We start from the raw sequence: 20,635 nt of genomic DNA on the forward strand, positions 1-20,635 counted from the left end.
GAGAACCAGTGCACGTACTTCGGGAAGCAAAACACACCCACAACAAACCAACCAGAAAGAGACCCATGGCGGGTTCTCACTTAGCTTCTACAGTTGTTTTTTTTTTTTTTTCTTTCATAATGGACGTTGAATCTGCTTTTTACCTCGTAGGTGCAACAGTTCCCAGCATCGAAACCAGCAGTACACTCATTCACTCAGCCAACAAGCCCAGTAACTAAGAAAACAGGGGAAGCCTCCGGCCGCACAAGCCGTGACGCCTGCTTCCGGGAAGCGGACCGGAAGTCGCTCTTTGATTCTGCGTCAAACCCAACTTCAGGGGCCGTCGTAAAAGTGTCGCCCCTTGTCTCCGGGACCGGCCACAGGTTTCCGCTCGCCTTTGGCGAGGGGTCTGGAACTGCGGGCGTCAGTTTCCCTCAAGATGGCGGACGAGGAGGCTGGCGACACAGAGAGGATGGAAGTCAGCACGGAGTTGCCGCAGACCCCTCAGCAACTGGCGTCTGTAAGTCCCTGAAGGCCAGTTCCTTTTGTAACCTCCTCCCACCCCCGCCCCAGTCCCTTCCTACCGCGCTCACGAGGATGTGGGGCTTCACCCGTTATGGTAGCTACGGGAATGGGGAGTCGTACGGATTGATCTGGATGGAAGCCACAGAATAAAAAGTTAGTCATCATTCACCTTCCTGCCGGCCAGGTCTCTGGAATATAATGACTTTGTAATTTATTAGCCTTGACAAGTTCAAGCATGTCTCTCCTGACGTGGAAAGAAATAGTAATGTTATTAGATGATCTGGTATGGGGGTTTTGGAGGACGAGCCATTTTCCGATAGACGCAGTGTTAACCCCTCCTGACGATAGGAGTCCAGGACGCTGCACCTAGTGTTGTATTGCATAGCTGCCTGGGTGGGGCCTGATAGTGGCAGGGAATGCTGCCACTGTCAACTCATGTCAAGATACGGTGGGTAGCACATCGTTGTAGTATCTTTAGAACCCAGGCCCAGTCCTCAGTGGAGAAACCCGTCTTATGCCGTTGTTTTTTAAGGTGAAAAAGAGATGTTCAGACATTTCAGGTCAGAGCGATACCATTAATTAATATCGGCATCTACACTTTTCCCTTATATTTGGGGGTGGGGAGGATGAGAAGGCAGAGATAGTAAATTTGAGTCAATAGTCTGACTACAGGGAGAAAGCTGACTAAGGAGGATAGGTAGGGGGCAACACTTGGGAATGTTCTGGATGTCCCCAGGCACCTAGTGGGGAAATAGAATAGAAAATACTCAAATATTGGTCACTGCTTGATGTTGTTTTATTGATTGGTCTTTATTAGTGCATGTAGAAAAGTGTGGGATGTGCTCTTCTTTCTGATGTTTCTGTGGTATGCAGTTTTAATAAAAGCACTTCTTAAAGTATTTTACCCCTGCAGACACTTGAGTTTTGTTTTATGAGAGAACAGAGTGAGCTCCAGAAATAAGAGTCCACTTCAGGGACTGAAGAGACTGGCTGGAAGATAAAAATCAGGTGGGGAAGAAGTTGGAATAAGGGTTTGGCCATCAGCTAGGGCAGTGCTTGCAACCATCCTCTAACCTAAGTAGCAGTTCAACCTCATTTCACCCTGTTAAAGGAGGAAGCATATGTTTGGGGTGATAAGAAGTAACAAGATAGGGAAACTTTAGAAGCAGCTGAAACATCTGATCATAATGTAAACCTGTGCATTTTACATCTTTGAAGGAGTGGAGAACCTGTGCTGTGGTCAGAAGTGTTACTGTAGTTTTGTGTTGCTAAAGATGACAAGCGTTTATTTAAAGCTTTGAGATGTTAATTCCTTGCAGTTGATGCATTAAACGTCATTAGTCTAGACTGTATTTACTTAGAACAGTAGATAATGGTACAGGAGTCCAGCTGGAATTATGTTGCAGACTCTTCAAGATACATTAGATTTCTTTGGGCAAGACTTTGAGTTTTGCAAGATAGTAGGTAGATGACCGGAGAAGGCAGTGGCACCCCACTCCAGTACTCTTGCCTGGAAAATCCCATGGATCGGGGAGCCTGGTGAGCTGCAGTTCATGGGGTCGCTAAGAGTCAGACATGACTGAGCAATTTCACTTTCACTTTTCACTTTCATGCATTGGAGAAGGAAATGGCAACCCACTCCAGTATTCTTGCCTAGAGAATCCCAGGGATGGGGGAGCCTGGTGGGCTGCCGTCTATGGGGTCACACAGAGTCGGACACGACTGAAGCAACTTAGCAGCAGCGGAGACACTAGTAAGTGCTCAAATTTTAGTACAGGAGATGGTGAATGAAGACCTGTGACTGGTAAGCTTCTGGATTACTTTTTTGGCTTGGATCTGTCTACCTACTTTAGGTGCCAGACATCTTCCTACTTTCCTGTTCTTTTTAAAAATTCCATTTTCAGTTTTATCCTGACTGTGGAGTAAGATACAAGCTTTCCAGTTTACTTATTCTTTTTCATTAAGCAAAGCAGGCACAGAGATTCTTTAACATTTAAATAATTTGAATTTAAATTGCCATTGGGAGGCAGGGGAAAACAAAAATAGTAAATATGTGACAGTTACAAAGGTTTAAGAAATCATACCAATTCCATTAGAGTCTTGTCCATGTGTTTTATTATGTCTATTTTTCTTATATCAGACTTCCTTCTTAGAAAGTTTTTTTGTTTGTCGTATTGCTATCAGCAGGCATCAAGTTTCTCAAACTTCTGATGTCACATAACATGCAATTGGAACGTTCAGTTCAGTTCAGTAGCTCAATCATATCTGACTGCAACCCCATGGACTGTAGCCCGCCAGGCCTCCCTGTCCATCACCAGCTACCGGAGTTTACCCAAACTCATGTCCATTGACTCGGTGATGCCATCCAACCATCTCATCCTCTCTCATCCCCTTCTCCTCCTGCCCTCAATCTTTCCCAGCATCAGGGTCTTTTCAAATGAGTCAGCTCTTCACATTAGGTGACCAAAGTATTGGAGTTTGAGCTTCAACATCAGTCCTTCCAGTGAACACCCAAGACTGATCTCCTTTAGGATAGGCTGGTTGGATCTCCTTGCAATGCAAGGGACTCTCAAGAGTCTTCTCCAACACCACAGTTCAAAAGCATCAATTCTTCAGCACTCAGCTTTCTTTACAGTCCAATTCTCATACCCATACATGACTACTGGAAAAACCATAGGCTTGACTAGATGGACCTTTGTGGGTAAAGTAATGCCTCTGTTTTTTAATATACTGTCTAGGTTGGTCATAACTTTCCTTCTAAGGAGTAAGCATCTTTTAGTTTCATGGCTGTAGTCACCATCTGCGGTAATTTTGGAGCCCAAAAAAATAAAGTCAGCTACTGTTTCTCCATCTATTTGCCATGAAGTGATGGGACCAGATGCCGTGATCTTACTTTTCTGAATGTTGAGCTTTAAGCCAACTTTTTCACTCTCCTCTTTCAATTTCATCAAGAGGATCTTTATTTCCTCTTCACTCTCTGCCATAAGGGTGGTGTCATCTGCATATCTGAGGCTATTGATATTTCTCCCAGCAGTCTTGATTCCACCTGGTGCTTCCTCCAGCCCAGCATTTCTCATGATATACTCTGCGTATAAGTTAAATAAGCAGGGTGACAACATACAGCCTTGACGTACTCCTTTCCCAATTTGGGACCAGTCAGTTGTTCCATGTCCAGTTCTAACTGCTGCTTCCTGGCCTGCATACAGATTTCTCAAGAGACAGGTCAGGTGATCTGGTATTCCCATCTCTTTCAGAATTTTCCACAGTTTATTGTGATTCACACAGACAAAGGCTTTGGCATAGTCAATAAAGCAGAAATAGATGTTTTTCCGGAACTCTCTTGCTTTTTCAACGATCCAGTGAATGTTGGCAATTTGATCTCTGGTTCCTCTGCCTTTTCTAAAACCAGCTTGAACATCAAGAAGTTCACGGTTCACGTATTGCTGAAGCCTGGCTTGGAGAATTTTGAGCATTACTTTGCTAGCGTGTGAGATGAGTGCAATTGTGCGGTAGTTTGAGCATTCTTTGGCATTGCCTTTCTTTGGGATTGGAATGAAAACTGACCTTTTCCAGTCCTGTGGCCACTGCTGAGTTTTCCAAAGTTGCTGGCATATTGAGTGCAGCACTTTCACAGCATCATCGTTTAGGATTTGAAATAGCTCACTGGAATTCCATCACTTCCAATAGCTTTGTTTGTAGTGATGCTTCCTGAGGCCCACTTGACTTCCCATTCCCAGGATGTCTGGCTCTAGGTGAGTGAGCACTCCATCGTGATTATCTGGGTCGTGAAGATCTTTTTTGTACAGTTCTTCTGTGTATTCTTGCCACCTTTTCTTAATATCTTCTGCTTCTGTTAGGTCCATACCATTTCTGTCCTTTATCGAGCCCATCTTTGCATGAAATGTTCCCTTGGTATCTCCAGTTTTCTTGAAGAGATCTCTAGTCTTTCCCATTCTATTATTTTCCTTTATTTCTTTGCATTGGTCACTGAGGAAGGCTTTCGTATCTCTCCTTGCTATTCTTTGGAACTCTGCATTCAAATGGGTATATCTTTCCTTTTCTCCTTTGCTTTTTGCTTCTCTTCTTACCACAGCTATTTGTAAGGCCTCAATGTTAGAATATTAGAAATAATGGCTATGAATTATTGGATGTTTATTAGGTTAGCTATTGCTTAAGAATCATTAGGGGACTTGATTCTGTAGGTCTGGGCTGGGATCTGAGAATTTTCATTTTCCCATGCATGCCCTTTGAAATGAAGTCCTGGTCTGTGGGCCACACTTAAAGTTAAGGCTTAGCCAGAAAAATTTGGAAATTTTCAGTGTAGAATTGACAGTTGAGGTTGTGGGGATGGATAAGATCTTTGAGAAGGAGGGTGTGTGTGTGTGTGTGTGTGTATACATACACAGAGAGAGACAGTTGAAGAGAGAGGGAGGAAGCGAGGGAGAAGAGGAGGGAGACAGGAATGATTAAATTTCAGGGATAGGCAGTGGAGAAGGACCTAGAAAGGAAGCAGCCAAGCAGGTAGGAGATGAGAGTAGTGCAGTGTCATAGGCAGTAGTTTCTGAGAGAAGGTGGTTTACTGGGTCTAGGAAGTGAAGACTGAAAACGGTTGGGAATGTATAGTATGTGGAGTGGTCTGACAGACCATCTGCCTTCTGTCTTCATTAACTGGATTTTTTTTTTATTAAGTCCATCTCAAAAGATGCGTCCTGATACAGTACTAAACTCTGTTCTTTTCCCTGTGTTCATCCTCTGTCCATGTGATTTCATTCAGTTCTGTGGCTTTAAATACCATCTGTATTCATTCAGTTCCCAAATTTATATCTCTGGGTCATCTCATTTCTGAGCACCACAATCACAGATCCAGCTGCCTTCCTGATATATCCACTTGGATGTCTGAAAAGTGTTTCAAATGGAGGAGCAGTTAGAAAGCAACTACAGTAACCAAGCCATAGCTGATGGTGGCTTGTGCTAGAGCAGTGTCACTGGAGATGAAGAGAAGTGGATGGATTGGAGAGAGATTTTTGAAGTATGGTAGAAGTAGAAATATTTGTTTATGGATTAGGCAAGACAGAAAAGGGAAGAAACATGACATCTGGATCCCCAGTTTTTGACTTAAACATTCATGACCATGCCTTTGTCATATACTGTGAGGAAAGACCAAGTTTGGGGAGGGCAATGAAGGGAGGAAGATTAAGTTTTGTTATCTCTGTCTCAGTAGGTGACACTTCCCTGATAGCTCATGAAGACAGACCATTCTTTGTCCACTCCACCTCTCTAGTCCTAGCCACCATCTGTTGCCTGGGCAACTGCAGTGGTCTCTTAGCTGGTCTCTTAGCTTCTGTTTTTGCCCTCTCCCAGTCCATCCTCTGCAGAGCAATCCGAGTAATCTTTTAAAGACTAAATCAGATCATGTCAGTCTCCTGCCTAAATCCTTCTGTGGTTTCCTGTCTACCTGAAATAAAATCTAAACTCATTACAAGTTCTTCAGGATCCTGCCTGATCCAGTCCCTTCATCTCCCCTCATTTTTGTTACTTTCTTCATCCACTTTTAGCTATCCTAGTTTCTAAAATAAGTCCAATCTCTGTCTGACTTCAAGGGCCGTGCCTTTGCTTGCTGTTCTTTGTAGTATTTTTCCTCTGCCTTTTCTTGATACGTGTCTAAAGATGGGTTCCTCTTACAATTCTCTGTCAAAGCACTCTGTTTATTTTCTTCACTGTACTTATTATGATCTGTAATTACTGTATTGTCTTTATTTGTTTAAATGTCTATTTCTGAAAAAAAAAAAACAAAAACAAAAACAAAAAAAGTCTTGTTTCTTGTACCAGGATGTAAGTTCCATAAAGGAAAGGATCATGTCTGACTTGTTCACTGATCAGTTCTGGTATATGCTTGATAAAGCAGACATTTATATACTCATAATGAATAAAGCGACTTCACTTTCACTTTTCACTTTCATGCATTGGAGAAGGAAATGGCAATCCACTCCAGTGTTCTTGCCTGGAGAATCCCAGGGACAGGGGAGCTTGGTGGGCTGCTGTCTATGGGGTCGCACAGAGTTGGACACGACTGAAGCGACTTAGCAGCAGCAGCAATGAATAAAATCACATAAGTGATTTGTTTCAGCAAGATTGTAGTGGTTGGGGAGGGAGATTACGGGTGGAGGATGAGAGGTGAATGAGGGACATATTAGGATAGTGGCTAACCTTGGAGTCTGGGATGAATGGGAGGTAAGGAAAGCCAAAACAGGAGTTCTGGGGGAATTGGTAAGATTTGAGGTGTTAAAGGTTATGGAATTGACATCAGTGGAAGGACTGCAGATTATGGTCATAAAGGGAAATTTGGGAGTTTGAGAAACATTTGGAGGCACACCAGGTTTTTTGTGGTGGGAGAGCCAGGTTGGATGCACCACTGTGCATTCCTTTGCATACTCCTTTTATATGTAGTGTGTCTTGGGCTATACTCAACATTCCTGTTTACTGTCTGTCTGTCTTTCTAGACAGTAAACTCCTTAAGAACATGAACTGTTTCTTGTTCACGTCTGTATCTCCAATACCTAGCACAGTGCTTCAGATTTTTTATTGTGTGTGAATTTTAATGAATGAATGAGTGAAAGAGTTAAAAGACATAAGTGGAAGCAAAGTAATAGGAGTTGAAGGGGTTAAGAGATAATGAGGCTTAAAAGTTTAAAATTGAGGAAGGATTTAAAAACTGTCAACATTATGGAGGTATGATTTATGTACATAAAATACATCCATTTTAGGTCTTTTTTGTTTGGCCTTAGTTCCCCAACCAGAGATTGAACCCAGGCGGTTGGCAGTGAAAGCATGAAGTCCTAACCACTGGACCACCAATTCTCCATTTGAAGCGTTTGATTGATGAGTTTTGACAAATGTATATACCTGTGTAACTACCACCACATTAAAATGAAGGACATTTCTATTGCTGCCGAAGTTATTTTGTGCCCAAATGGGGAGATTTGGGTTTGATTTTTTTTTTCCACCAAGTTTATTATTGTTATGTTTGTGCACTCTCATGTGTGTAGGGGATCTTTAAAAGATAACATAGTCTTTTGTTGATAGTTGACTCTAAAATGTTGAGAGAAGAAGGAGTGAGAAGTTATATACCATTTTCAGTGTGGAGACATTTTTCCTTAGACATTTGTATCTATTGTTTTAGGCCAGAGCACAGCTTTCTGTAGTAAGAGCAAACTTAGAGTAAGAAGACAAAGATGAAAACGAAAGTCTGTTGAGTCCAGACTTAAGCTCTTTCCCACCAGATCATAGCAGGGCCTAGTGCCTGTTGCTTTTTTTCTATAAGCATCTCCTAATTTCTGTTGTAGACAGCTAGGGAAAATTCTGATTTTCAGTACCAAATTCTGTAGAGTCATAAATGAAATTCTAAAACTACAAGTCAAGAGTGACAGCTTCAGTCCTTCTAGTAACTTACTGTAGATGAACTGGTGCTTGAGAGTGACTGCTTATGTTTAATAACAGACATTGTCCTGCAAATAAAGAGGTTTTTATTCTCAGCAGTGCATAGAGAGTCTGTCTGGCTAGATGTGTGTATAAATCAGTGACACAGAATAAACCAATGTAATATCTGCCCATCCTTTCTTTATGTGTGTTGGCTTTGAGGGTTACCTTAGATTTCTTTGAAAGCATTAATCATATGTTGGGCTCTGTGAAACAATTTTCTCTAAGCTTTTAACTCACATGGCTTAAAACAGACTATTAAGGCCTCTTTAGTCCCAAATGCTTCCTATGAACTCCTTCCTACGTGTTCTTCCAAGATAATGTGATTAACATACCTCCTATTTGGTGAGTCTGTTATTTAAAAGCATTTGGTACAGTCCTTTTTTTTGTTTGTTTGTTTAATGTTGTTACACTCTGTAGTAAGCTCAGTGCTTATGGAAATACAGTGTACTGAATAAATGCTACTGAAAGACCTCAGAAGAGTTATTGTGCTTCTCTAAGTGCCTACTTGGCTGTTCAGGAAAGACAGACCCTGTCCAGAATGGAGTCTGCTGTTCATCACTTAAATATAATTCGCCTTCAAATAATTTACTTAATCTCTTCTTCAGAATGAAGTCTCTGACTTGTTTGGAGAAGTAGAGCTATAAACACTTAATATGTCTTTATGGACTGCCTTTTACAAATCATTTGAACTTTTGGTATGGTTGGATAAGCTAGAAATGACTTTAGACACAGGAGGAAAAATCTGTTAATTTATCCATGTATGTTTTTATATACACATACTCTGAGAAAGAATTTTAGTTTATTTAAAAATATTAATTCAACACAGTAGAAAGAGAATATGAGATCTGTACCCCATAGTGTAGAAAACCAGATTTCACTCATCCAGAGACTTTAAGGATAGCTTTGAAAATTGGAGCATGAACCTATGGTCAGAGAAAAAAGGGAAGAGAATGGCTTAGGATGGGGGATGGGGTGCTTTCAAAGACTGAATTCTGACAGCATGCATATATGTAAATTATTTCAACAGGGAAGAGAGAGGGGCCTTATTTATCATACTTACTGTACATTTGATTCTGGCTAATGGCTTAGTGGTAAAGAATCCTCCTGCCAATGCAGGAGACCTGGGTTTGATCCCTGGATCAGGAAGATCCTCTGAAAAAGGAAATGGCAACCCACTCCAGTATTCTTGTCTGGGAAATCCCTTGGACAGAGAAGCCTGGTGGGCTACAGTCCATGGGCTCACAAAAGAACATGACTTAGCAACTAAGCAACAACAACAAAACAACAATTTTATCCATGCCTTGAAGACATAGTAGACATACCCTATGTACAAACAATATAAGGCTTAACAGATGTAATAATACTATAGGACACACACCCATACACAATCTCCTTAGGCTAGATTTTGCATTAAAACTAACAAGGTGAGATTTAATTGCCATGAAAATAAAGCCTTATGTCTAGGACTGGGTATTTGTGTGTAGGACTAAATCTCTTGTATGTGACTGGTTTGAGGGTTTTAGTTTTTTTGCAAACTCACTAAGTCATAACATGATACAACTGAGAAAACAAAACAAGCAAAAAAAAAAAAAACAAAAAAACCCCTCTTTAAGCAGCTTAGTGTCCAGGATAAAGGAAATACAGAAGCATATTTTACATGTTCTGTGAAAGAGTAATCAACATGGAGTGTGGTCTGGATACCATGTCTTTATGGATGGCTAAATTTCATTTCTAGGAATGAGCAAGTTTTCTTTAGTTTCTACATTCCTATCTTTAGCCCTGGAATAAAGAGACTAATAGGAGTTAATATTTATTATCTTCGTTTATTTGATAGGTTGTTGGGTGAAAGAGCAGAGTAATTTGTATTGGATTATTTCAGGCGGCATAACTTAAAAGTTATAGGAAGGTAAATTTTTGTTTAATTTGGGCTGTAAGAGAGTGGAAGCTGGCTGAGAGGAAGTCTTCAGACAGGCTTAGGGAGCTGATTATCAGATATAGACAATCTCCCTATGGGATAAGTGAGTGAACTAGGGTTTTTGTTGTTTGCTTGTTTTTAAACTTCACAAATCTTTCATATAGTATTACAAAAAATTTTAGTGTAACCAAAAATTTTCTTGGTTCCTAGAGGTGTTCCAGTTACAAATCCAGTACTTGCTATGAACAATTCTGCAAGCTCCAGATTTTGTTATGCCTTTAAATCAAGGGAATTAGAATTACAGGCCCTCTGAAGACTGTTGATGTCCATCAGTTATCTCAGGAAGCGTAAGTTGTGATTTGAACTAAAGGGAACTAGTATACTTAAAGTAAGTTCCGTTTTCAGACTGATGTTCCCAAATAGGCATCCCAGTCCCTGGGTCAGAGTTGAAAGAATATCTTTAATCTCCATGGGGACAAGAAAAATATTTGGAATGTTTGAGAATTTAAGCGTGTGAGAACTTGTTTTCACAGAACAGTCGATTAGGAAAGTCTTCCCTTATCTAAATATTGAAAAAAAATGTTTTTTCCCCTGAATAAGAAAATGTAAAATTCTTAATCATGTCTCAAATTGGAGAAAATGCTAAAAGCAACCAACCAAAGAACAAAATCAAACCTACTGCAGTCACCAGTAATTCCTGAACATGTCACTCAGGAAAGTACATCCTGAATAGTTTTTCTTATTGAGGAAAAAAAAGAAAGAAACCTTAGCTGAAAAAAGGTTTACATAGTCGTGGCAGTCATCTAGGAGAGAATTTTTTGTGAAACAGTATAATTGTACTTTGTCTTCTGTAAGAATTTTGTAAACAGTTTTGGAAGGTTTAATGTTATTTGCTTTGTTCTCTCTAGCAAGAAGTCCGTAACTTTCAGCAATGACTGAGAACTTGTACTTGAGATAGGCTTGTGGGGATACAAGAATTTGGAAGGAAAGTACCTTCCCTCAAAGAGCTAACAGTCTGGTTGAAGGGGCTTGATGTCCACATTTAAAGGTAACTACCCACTCCAGTATTGCCTGGAGAATCCCAGGGACAGGGGAGCCTGGTGGGCTGCCGTCTGTGGGGTCACACAGAGTCGGACATGACTGAAGTGACTTAGTAGCAGCAGGAGCAGCAATGTTATCTAGCCGGAGAAGGCAATGGCACCCCACTCCAGTACTCTTGCCTGGAAAATCCCATGGACGGAGGAGCCTGGTAGGCTGCAGTCCATGGAGTCACTGAGTCGGACACAACTGAGCGACTTTACTTTCACTTTTCACTTTATGCATTGGAGAAGGAAATGGCAACCCACTCCAGTGTTCTTGCCTGGAGAATCCCAGGGATGGGGGAGTTTGGTGGGTTGCCATCTATGGGGTCGCACAGAGTTGGACACGACTGACATGACTTAGCAAACAAAAACAAAAAAAAAATGTTATCTAGCAAAGATGTAGATTCTGAATGTGTACCTCCTTTAGTATTGGACTTATGGGAGAGAGAGATTTCCTTAGGTTGGTTAGTGAAGTATTCATGGAGGTGACTTTAGAGCTAAATGGACTTTAAGGAAGAGGTGAGGTAGAAGGATAGAGAGCTAGTGGTAAAGTCAGTGGAGAAGGTGTTGAAGGCATCAACACCCAGAGATTCTATCCAAATCAAATCCAAAATTCTAGTTCCTCAGACTGAGATGTGTAATGACAGAGATAAAATTTAAGAACATTTAGTGGCATCCATGAATATTAGGCATTTGTTAGCTAAAAAGGCTTTATTTAGAGGGAAATTTAAAAAAGAAGGCAAAGCTTTTTTTTTGTTTTACTATTAAAGTGAAATTGATCAAGTCTTATGGTAAACTTAAATGAGTAATGTATTTATATTTGATTAAGTAGAATGAGCACTGAACTCTGAGAGTCAGGATACCTAAGTTCTGCTCCTGACCCTGATAATTAATATTCAGTCTTGGACAAGCCAGTTTACTTTTTCCTTATAACTCGATTTTAAATGAAGGAATTGAACCAGAATAGATCCCTGAGGTTTTGGGTGATTCTCAAGTTTCTCATGTTCTTAAAAACATTCTTGGAAACTAGATTAGAAACTAGTTCTGTGCCTTCCATAATTAGATAGGACAGAAAAGGGGTTTTGGTGTATAGTGCTGAATATATAGAGAATTTTTTTTAAGATGCTCTTTGAAGAAAAGAATTTCAGGTACAACATAGAATGTTAAATCTTCTAGTTATAGTTATTGTCAGGTATGCAAACATGAGTTGTTTGTTTGTGAGTACCCTATAAAAATTGAAGTTAGAATATTGGAAGGTATGGTTGGTTTTTTTTTAAAGGTTTTAGTAAAATATTTTTAATTTTGTAATTAAAAAATTGCTCCCAAAATATGGAATCACTATAAAGATGTTATTAGGTAAGCAAACTTACAAATTCCATGAAAATATGCTGAAATCCCACTACTCACTACTGTTAACATTTTGGTATATATTCCTACTAAATTTTCCCCATGTTAATATATATAGTATATAACCAAATGAGATTTTATACGTGCTACTTTGTAACCTACTTTAATGTACTGTATATCTTTACTGCCTTTCCACTAGGTGGAAATAGACATCCTCAATATCATCTCTCTTTTTCAAACTTATTTTGAACTCATTTTAGACTTTTAAGAAAACTTACAAAAATAGCACAGGCAGTTCCATTATATCCCTAACCCCTGCATCCCCTAATGCTAGCATCTCACATAAAGTAGTACAGTTATTAGGGTTAGGAAGTTAATATTTCTACAAACTAAACAACAGTCCTTATTCAAATTTTACCAGTTTTCCTACTAATGTCCTTCTTCTGTTCCAGGAGCCTATCAAGGTTCCCACCTTACCTCCCACCTGTTTGTTTCATCCAGTATGTAACGGTGTCTCAGTTTCTCCATGTCTCCTTTCAGTTTTTAACAGTGTTTTGATTTTTCCTTATTTTTAATGACCTCAGGAAGACTGCTCAAGAATATTGAGCCGTTACTTTGCACAATGTTCCCAGTTTGGGTAGGACATTCTCTTACGTTTGGAAGGAGGGTTTATGTTTTTGGCAAGAATAACAAAAATGGTACCATATCCTTCTCAGTATATCATATTAAGGGATTCTTGATATCAGTATTTCTTATTACTGGTGATATTTATCTTAATCACTTGGTTAAGTTGGTATCTGCAAGGTTTCTCTATAGTTACTACCTTTTCCCTTTGTTCTTAATAAGCATCTTAAAGGGAGACACTTTGAGACTTTTTGGCATCATTTTAATGGATGTATCTCCTATGGTTTTTTTAGAGTTTTTTTCCCCCCCTTCTTGATTGCATTATTGACACTTATCAAACAAGGTCAAACAGTGTAACATTATTTACAGTAAAAAGTGAAAATTCTGAGACCTTTCCCTCCCCCATATAACCACTGTGAACAATTTGATGTTTCTCTTTCTAGACATTCTGTGTTTAGGAAACATAATGATACATGTATTTATACAAATATATATGTGTATCTCTACATTGATGTACTTGTTGAATTAGGAAACTCAAATGTGTAGAAATGTATAAATATCATCTAGAGGTTTGTTTTTGCTTTTACAAAAATGAAATTATATTATTTTAAACTTGCTTTTTTCAGTCTACAGTATTTTATGACCTTCAGACTGCATATAATACTGTGGATGTACCCTTAACTGATAAACATTTAGGTGGACTTTGTTTTTTCACAGTTACAAGTGATATAGTGGACACAATGGAATATATATATATTTTTTTTTACAGTTAAGTAGGTCTGATTAAATGATAGATTCCACCATTTCTTTAAACTATTCCCTTATTGATGGACATTCAGATTTTTTTTCCTGTTATGAATAACTTTGTACATGAAATGTATAGATTGAAAAAACTTTAAAATGATTTTTGATAGATAATACATATGGTAAAAAAAATGAAATAGTAAAAATGTTTATACAGTGAAAAATAGAGGCCTATTTCTGCTGTTAATAATGTATTTTGAACTCTTTCAAAGATTGTCTACTCTTATGTAAGCATATACTGATATATCTCCTTCTCTTCACGTCTTTCTTTATAAATGGTAGCATACAGTATTCACTGTTTTGTACTGTTTGCTTTTTATTTAACCATATAGCTTGCAGAATGTCTTATATTAGTACATTTAAACCTGTGCCCCCTCTCTTTTTTATAATGGCTGCATTGAATTTATGTGCCATGATTTATTCAGCTTTTGTTATGGGACATTTAAGTTGTTTCTAGCCTTTTATTATTATAATAATCCTGCAAATAAAATACTTGTATATATTTCTTTTTACATATTTGAGTTTATCTGTGAGGAACAGATTCCTCGAAGTGGGAATTTCTCAGTCAAAGTTTATATAAATTAAAAATTTTAATAATTATTACAATTGTCCTTCTGAGAGGACAGGCTAATTTAATTTCTACAATAATACCTAATTTTAATATAATATGTTTTATATAAAGTTTTATAGAGTTGAACTTATGGAGAGCAAACTTAGCCTTATATATAATCAAATATCTGTAACTTTCCTTAGTTACTTATGATGGAACTTTATGTAAATTCTTAAAAAATTTTTTTTTATTGGAGTCTAGTTGATTTATAATGTGTTAGTTTCAGGTGTACACAAAGTGAATCAGTTTTATGTGTATACACACACACACACACACACACACACACACACACACGCACATATATCCACTCTTTCGTTAGATTCTTCTCCCATATAGGCCATTACAGAGTATTGAGTAGAGTTCCTTGTGCTATTACAGGAGGTTCTTATTTGTTACCTATTTTATGTATATAGTACCGTGCATATGTCAGTTGCAGTCTCTCGATTTATGCCTTTCCCCTGTTAATGATTAATTCTACGTCAGCTTATAAAACTCCTTAGACAAGTTTTATGAGTTTATCATAGTTGAATAGATTTCTGATTCCTTTTCTTTGTCCTGAAAATTGTTTTTTAACACTTCAAAGGGGCACCTGTTATTTACTCTTAAGATATAGTGAACAAGTATGTGTTCACCTTGTCAGAACTCTTAATGATTTTATAAACATTATCTAGCCTTTGTTTTTAAGGACTGAAGAGTCCTAGTTTTCCACCCCTGTTATTTTTTCTAGGATTCTTTCATTTCCCTTGACGGTTTTTGCTTCAGGCAGAAAGTGAAGAACTAAAAAGCCTCTTGATGAAAGTGAAAGTGGAGAGTGAAAAAGATGGCTTAAAGCTCAACATTCAGAAAACGAAGATTATGGCATCCGGTCCCATCACTTCATGGGAAATAGATGGGGAAACAGTGGAAACAGTGTCGGACTTTATTTTGGGGGTCTCCAAAATCACTGCAGATGGTGACTGCAGCCACGAAATTAAAAGACGCTTACTCCTTGGAAGAAAAGTTATGACCAACCTGGATAGCATATTGAAAAGCAGAGACATTACTTTGCCGACTAAGGTCCGTCTAGCCAAGGCTATGGTTTTTCCTGTGGTCATGTATGGATGTGAGAGTTGGACTGTGAAGAAGGCTGAGTGCTGAAGAATTGATGCTTTTGAACTGTGGTGTTGGAGAAGACTCTTGAGAGTCCCTTGGACTGTAAGGAGATCCAACCAATCCATTCTGAAGGAGATCAGCCCTGGGATTTCTTTGGAAGGAATGATGCTAAAGCTGAAACTCCAGTACTTTGACCACCTCATGTGAAGAGTTGACTCATTGGAAAAGACTCTGATGGTGGGAGGGATTGGGGGCAGGAGGAGAAGGGGACGACAGAGGATGAGATGGCTGGATGGCATCACGGACTCGATTAACGTGAGTCTGAGTGAACTCCGGGAGTTGGTGATGGACAAGGAGGCCTGGCGTGCTGCAATTCATGGGGTCGCAAAGAGTCGGACACGACTGAGTGACTGAACTGAACTAAACACTACCCAATGGCCTGAACAGCCAGTCTTACTTCTTGGGATCAAGGTATTCCTGTGCTAAAAGGGCCAGGACTTTAGCTGTGTAGATAGCTGTGGGTGGGTGCTCTATCCTCTGTTGGCAAATTGGGTTAGTATATGATAAATATACTTCATAGTTGCCTCCTATTTCTGTGTAATTTCATAGAAGCGGTAGCTCAATTTAAGAAGTAGGGACATGTTCATTTTAATATATATCTGTTCTAAAATCTTTAATATATATCTGTTCTAAAATCTTTCACAGTTTGATTGTATGAAAATTTGAAAAATGCACAGTGAGTAACAGAACTGGATACCAGTTACTCATGTTTATTTTGAGGAACAGAAAGTTTTAATTTTGATTAATTCTGTTTTGTCCATTTTTTTTTCATGGTTAGCATTTTTTGTGCCCTGTTCAAGAAATCTTTCCCTCCCAGAGGATGTCACAGTGTTTTCTTCTATGTTTTTGTCAAGTAATTTTGCAGTTTTAGTTATTACATTTAAATCTGTGATCCATTTCAAATTAATTTTTGTGTATGCTATGAAGTATGGGTTGAAGTTAATTTTTTTCCATTAGGATATCTAATTATTCCTGTACCAATTTTTGAAAATTGCTGTCTTTTTTGAACTATGTTGGTTCCTTTTTTAAAAAATGAATTGACACTGCACTCCAGTATTCTTGGGCTTCCCTTGTGGCTCAGCTGATAAAGAATCCACCTGCAACGTGGGAGACCTGGGTTTGATCCCTGGGTTGGGAATATCCCCTGGAGAAGGGAAAGGCTACCCATTCCAGTATTCTGGCCTAGAGAATTCCATGGACTATGGGGTTGCAAAGAGTCAGACACAACTGAGCAACTTTTGCCTTCACTTTACATACATATGTGGATTCATTTTTAAACTGTCTTAGTTCCATTGATAAATATATATATACACCAGTGCTAATTCCACACTATTAGTATACCTTTATAGTAAGTCCTAAAATCAGGAGCTGTTAAGTCTCCTTCTAAGTCCTTTACATTTCCTTTTTCTTTTTTTTTTTTGGCTACCATGCACAGCTTGTAGGATTTTAGTTCTTCAACAAGGGATTGAACCTGGATCATGACAGTGAAAGTGCCAAGTTCTAACCACTGGACTGCAAGGGAATTCCCTCCATATTCATTTTAGAATCAGCTTGTTAATTTTTACAAGAAAGCTTGCTGGGATTGTGTAGAATTTGTAGTTCAGTTAGGATGTATAAACCTTTTAAAAATATTGAATCCTGTAAACAATGAACATGATGCAACTCTTCATTTTTTAAGATATTTTATAAATTTCTTTCAATAATGTTTTGTAGTGTTCAGTGTAAACTAATTCCAAGTATTTTTTTGATGCTACTGTAAATGCTATTTTTTAAAATTTCATTTTCCAATTATTTGTTGCTAGTATATAGAAATACAGTTGATTTTTACATATTGATCTTACATCTAATGAGCTTGCTTAGTTCCCTTAGTATTCTTACTTGGGTTTTTTTTTTTTTTTGCTACATCGGGTATTTGTTGCTGTGCACAGGCTCTCTCTAGTTGCGGCAACGGGGGCTACTCTTTTTGCAGTTTGTGGGCTTCTCATTGTGGTGGCTTCTCTCGTTGTGGAGCATGGGCTCAGTATTTGGGTGCACAGGCTTAGTTGCCCCACAGCATGTGGAATCTTCCCTCGAACCTGTGTCCCCTCCATTGGCAGCTAGATTCTTAATCTCTGTACCACCATGGAAGTCTGTGTGTGTGTCTGTTTTAATAGTTTATATATTATTTTATTTTTGGCTGTGCTGGATATTTGTTGCCACACGGGCTTTTCTCTAGTTGTGGGGAGAGGGTGCTACCCTCTAGTTGTGATGTGCCAGCATCTCATTGTGGTGGCTTCTTCTGTGGTTCCTTGGCTCTAGGGCATGGGCTCAGTTGCTCCACGCCACGTGGGATCTTCCCAGATTGGGGATCAAACCCATGTCTCCTGCACTGGCAGGCGGATTCTTTACCACTGAGCCACCAGGGAAACTTGTGTGTGATTTTTAAGTGATTTCTCAGAATTTTTTTGTGAAGAGTAATCATATTGTATGTGAATAGAGACAGTTTTATTTCTTCCTTTCCAATCACCATGCCTTTTATTTATTTTTCTTGTTTTATTTCACTAGCTATGACCTCTAGTACTATAGTGAATAGAAGAGAACAGATATCTTTGCCTCATCCTTGATCTTTGGGAGAGAAGTATTTAGTGTATTATTGCAGATATTTGTCTCAATCTGTGGTTCTCCTTTTCATCTTTCAAACCATATTATTTTTTATTCACTATGAAAATTTCCATAAATAACTTTTTATTGTACAGTTCTGTGAGTTTTGAGAGTTGCCAACAGTTGTGTAATCATCACCATAATACAGATGCTACAGAACTGTTCCACTGCCCTCAAAATTTATGTTGTTGCTACTTTGTTGTCAGCCTCTTGCAACCACTGTGCTATCCCCTATCTCTAGTAGTTTTGCCTTTTCTGGAATGTTATATAAATAGAATTATATAGTACATAGCCTTAAAAATTTTTTTTTTAATTTAGAATATTGTTGTTAAACAGTCTTTCTAAGTCATGTCCAGTTCTTTGCAACCCCTTTGACTGCAGCACTCCAGGCCTCCCTGTCCCTCACTATCTCCCAAAGTTTGTCCAAGGTCATGTCCGTTGAATCAGTGATGCTATCCAGCCATATCATTCTCTGCCACCCTCTTCTCCTTTTGCCTTCAATCTTTGCCAGCATCAGAGTCTTTTCCAGTGAGTCAGCTCTTCACCAAAGTATTGGCGCTTCACCGCCAACATCAGTCCTTTCAATAACTATTCAGGGTTGATTTCCTTTTAGATTGACTGGTTTGATCTTGCTGTCCAAGGGACTCTTCAAGAGTCTTCTCCAACACCACAGTTTGAAAGCATCATTTCTTTGGTACCCATCCTTCCTTATGGTCCAGCTCTTACATTCATACAAGACTACTGGAAAAACCACAGCTTTGACTATACGGACCTTTATCAGCAAATATGAAACTAGTATAAAGCCTTATATGGTTCTTATGTAACTATAAAACAAACATGAAATACTAATAAAACCAGAAAGCCAACCCATTTCAAATGAACAGAATTAATTTAATTCAGTTCAGTTCAGTCACTCAGTCATGTCCAACTCTTTGTGACTCCATGGACTGCAGCACACCAGGGCTCCCTGTCCATCACCAACTCCCGGAGTCTATTCAAACTCAGGTCCATTGAGTCAGTGATGCCATCCAACCATCTCATCCTCTGTCGTTCCTTTCTCCTCCCGCCTTCATTCTTTCCCAGCATCAAGGTCTTATTCAAATGTGTCAGTTCTTCGCGTCAGGTGACCAAAGTATTGGAGTTTCAGTTTCAGCGTCAGTCCTTCCAGTGAATATTCAGGATTGATTTCCTTTAGCATGGACTGGTTGGATCTTCTTGCTATCCAAGGGACTCTCAAGAGTCTTCTCCAACACCACAGTTCAAAAGCATCAATTCTTCGGTGCTCAGCTTTCTTTATAGTTCAACTCTCACATCCATACATGACTACTGGAAAAACCATAGCTTTGACTAGATGGACCTTTGTTGGTGAAGTAATGTCTCTGCTTTTTAATATACTGTCTAGGTTGGTCATAACTTTCCTTCCAAGGAGCAAGCATCTTTTAATTTCATGGCTGCAGTCACCATCAGCAGTGATTTTGGAGCCCAAAAATGTAGTCTACCATTGTGTCCACTGTTTCCCCATCTATTTGCCATGAAGTGATGGGACCGGATGCCATGATCTTCATTTTCTGAATGTTGGGTTTTAAGCCAACTTTTTCACTCTCCTCTTTCACTTTCATCAAGAGGCTCTTTAGTTCCTCCTCACTTTCTGCCATAAGGGTGGTGTCATCTGCATATCTGAGAATATTGATATTTCTCCCTTTATTCCAGCTTGTGCTTCATCTAGTCTAGCATTTCTCATGATGTACTCTGCATAGAAGTTAAATAAGCAGGGTGACAATATACAGCCTTCACGTACTCTGTTCCCAATTTGGAACCAGTCTGTTGTTCCATGTCCCATTCTAACTGTTGATTCTTGACCTGCATACAGATTTCTCAGGAGGCAGGTCAGGTGGTCTGGTATTCCCATCTCTTTTAGAATTTTCCTCAGTTTGTTGTGATTCACACAGTCAAAGGCTTTGGCATAGTCAGTAAAGCAGAAGTAGATGTTTTTCTGGACCTCTCTTGCTTTTTCAATAAACCAGTGGATGTTGGCAAATTGATCTCTGGTTCCTCTGCCTTTTCTAAATCCAGCTTGAACATCTGGAAGTTCACGGTTCACGTACTGTTGAAGCCTGGCTTGGAGAATTTTCAGCATTACTTGCTGACATGTGTGATGAGTACAGTTGTGTAGTAGTTTGAGCATTCTTTGGCATGGCCTTTCTTTAGGATTGGAATGAAAAATTGACCTTTTCCAGTCCTGTGGCCACTGCTGAGTTTTCCAAATTTGCTGGCATATTAAGCACTTTCACAGCATCATCTTTTAGGATTTGAAATAGCTCAGCTGGAATTCCATCACCGCCACTAGCTTTGTTCATAGTGGCCCACTTGACTTCACATTCCCGATGTCTGGCTCTAGGTGAGTGATCACACCATCGTGATGATCTGGGTCGTGAAGATCTTTTTTGTACAGTTCTCCTGTGTATTCTTGCCACCTCT

The 20,635-nt window shown here is 39.1% G+C and overlaps 1 protein-coding gene across 1 annotated transcript in view; it reads left to right on the top strand.

The window, feature by feature from the left end:
• Nucleotides 1–263: 263 nt before the first annotated feature.
• UBR1 (ubiquitin protein ligase E3 component n-recognin 1) overlaps nt 264–20,635 on the top strand; it is a 153,215-nt gene continuing 132,843 nt past the window's right edge. Inside the window, exon 1 of the mRNA XM_040226813.1 lies at nt 264–499. Coding sequence (XP_040082747.1) covers nt 419–499 — 81 coding nt within the window. The 5' untranslated portion in view covers nt 264–418. The remainder of the gene's footprint in view (nt 500–20,635) is intronic.

This window comes from Oryx dammah, unplaced genomic scaffold, assembly GCF_014754425.2.
Source record: "Oryx dammah isolate SB20612 unplaced genomic scaffold, SCBI_Odam_1.1 HiC_scaffold_26, whole genome shotgun sequence".
Lineage (NCBI taxonomy): Eukaryota > Metazoa > Chordata > Mammalia > Artiodactyla > Bovidae > Oryx > Oryx dammah.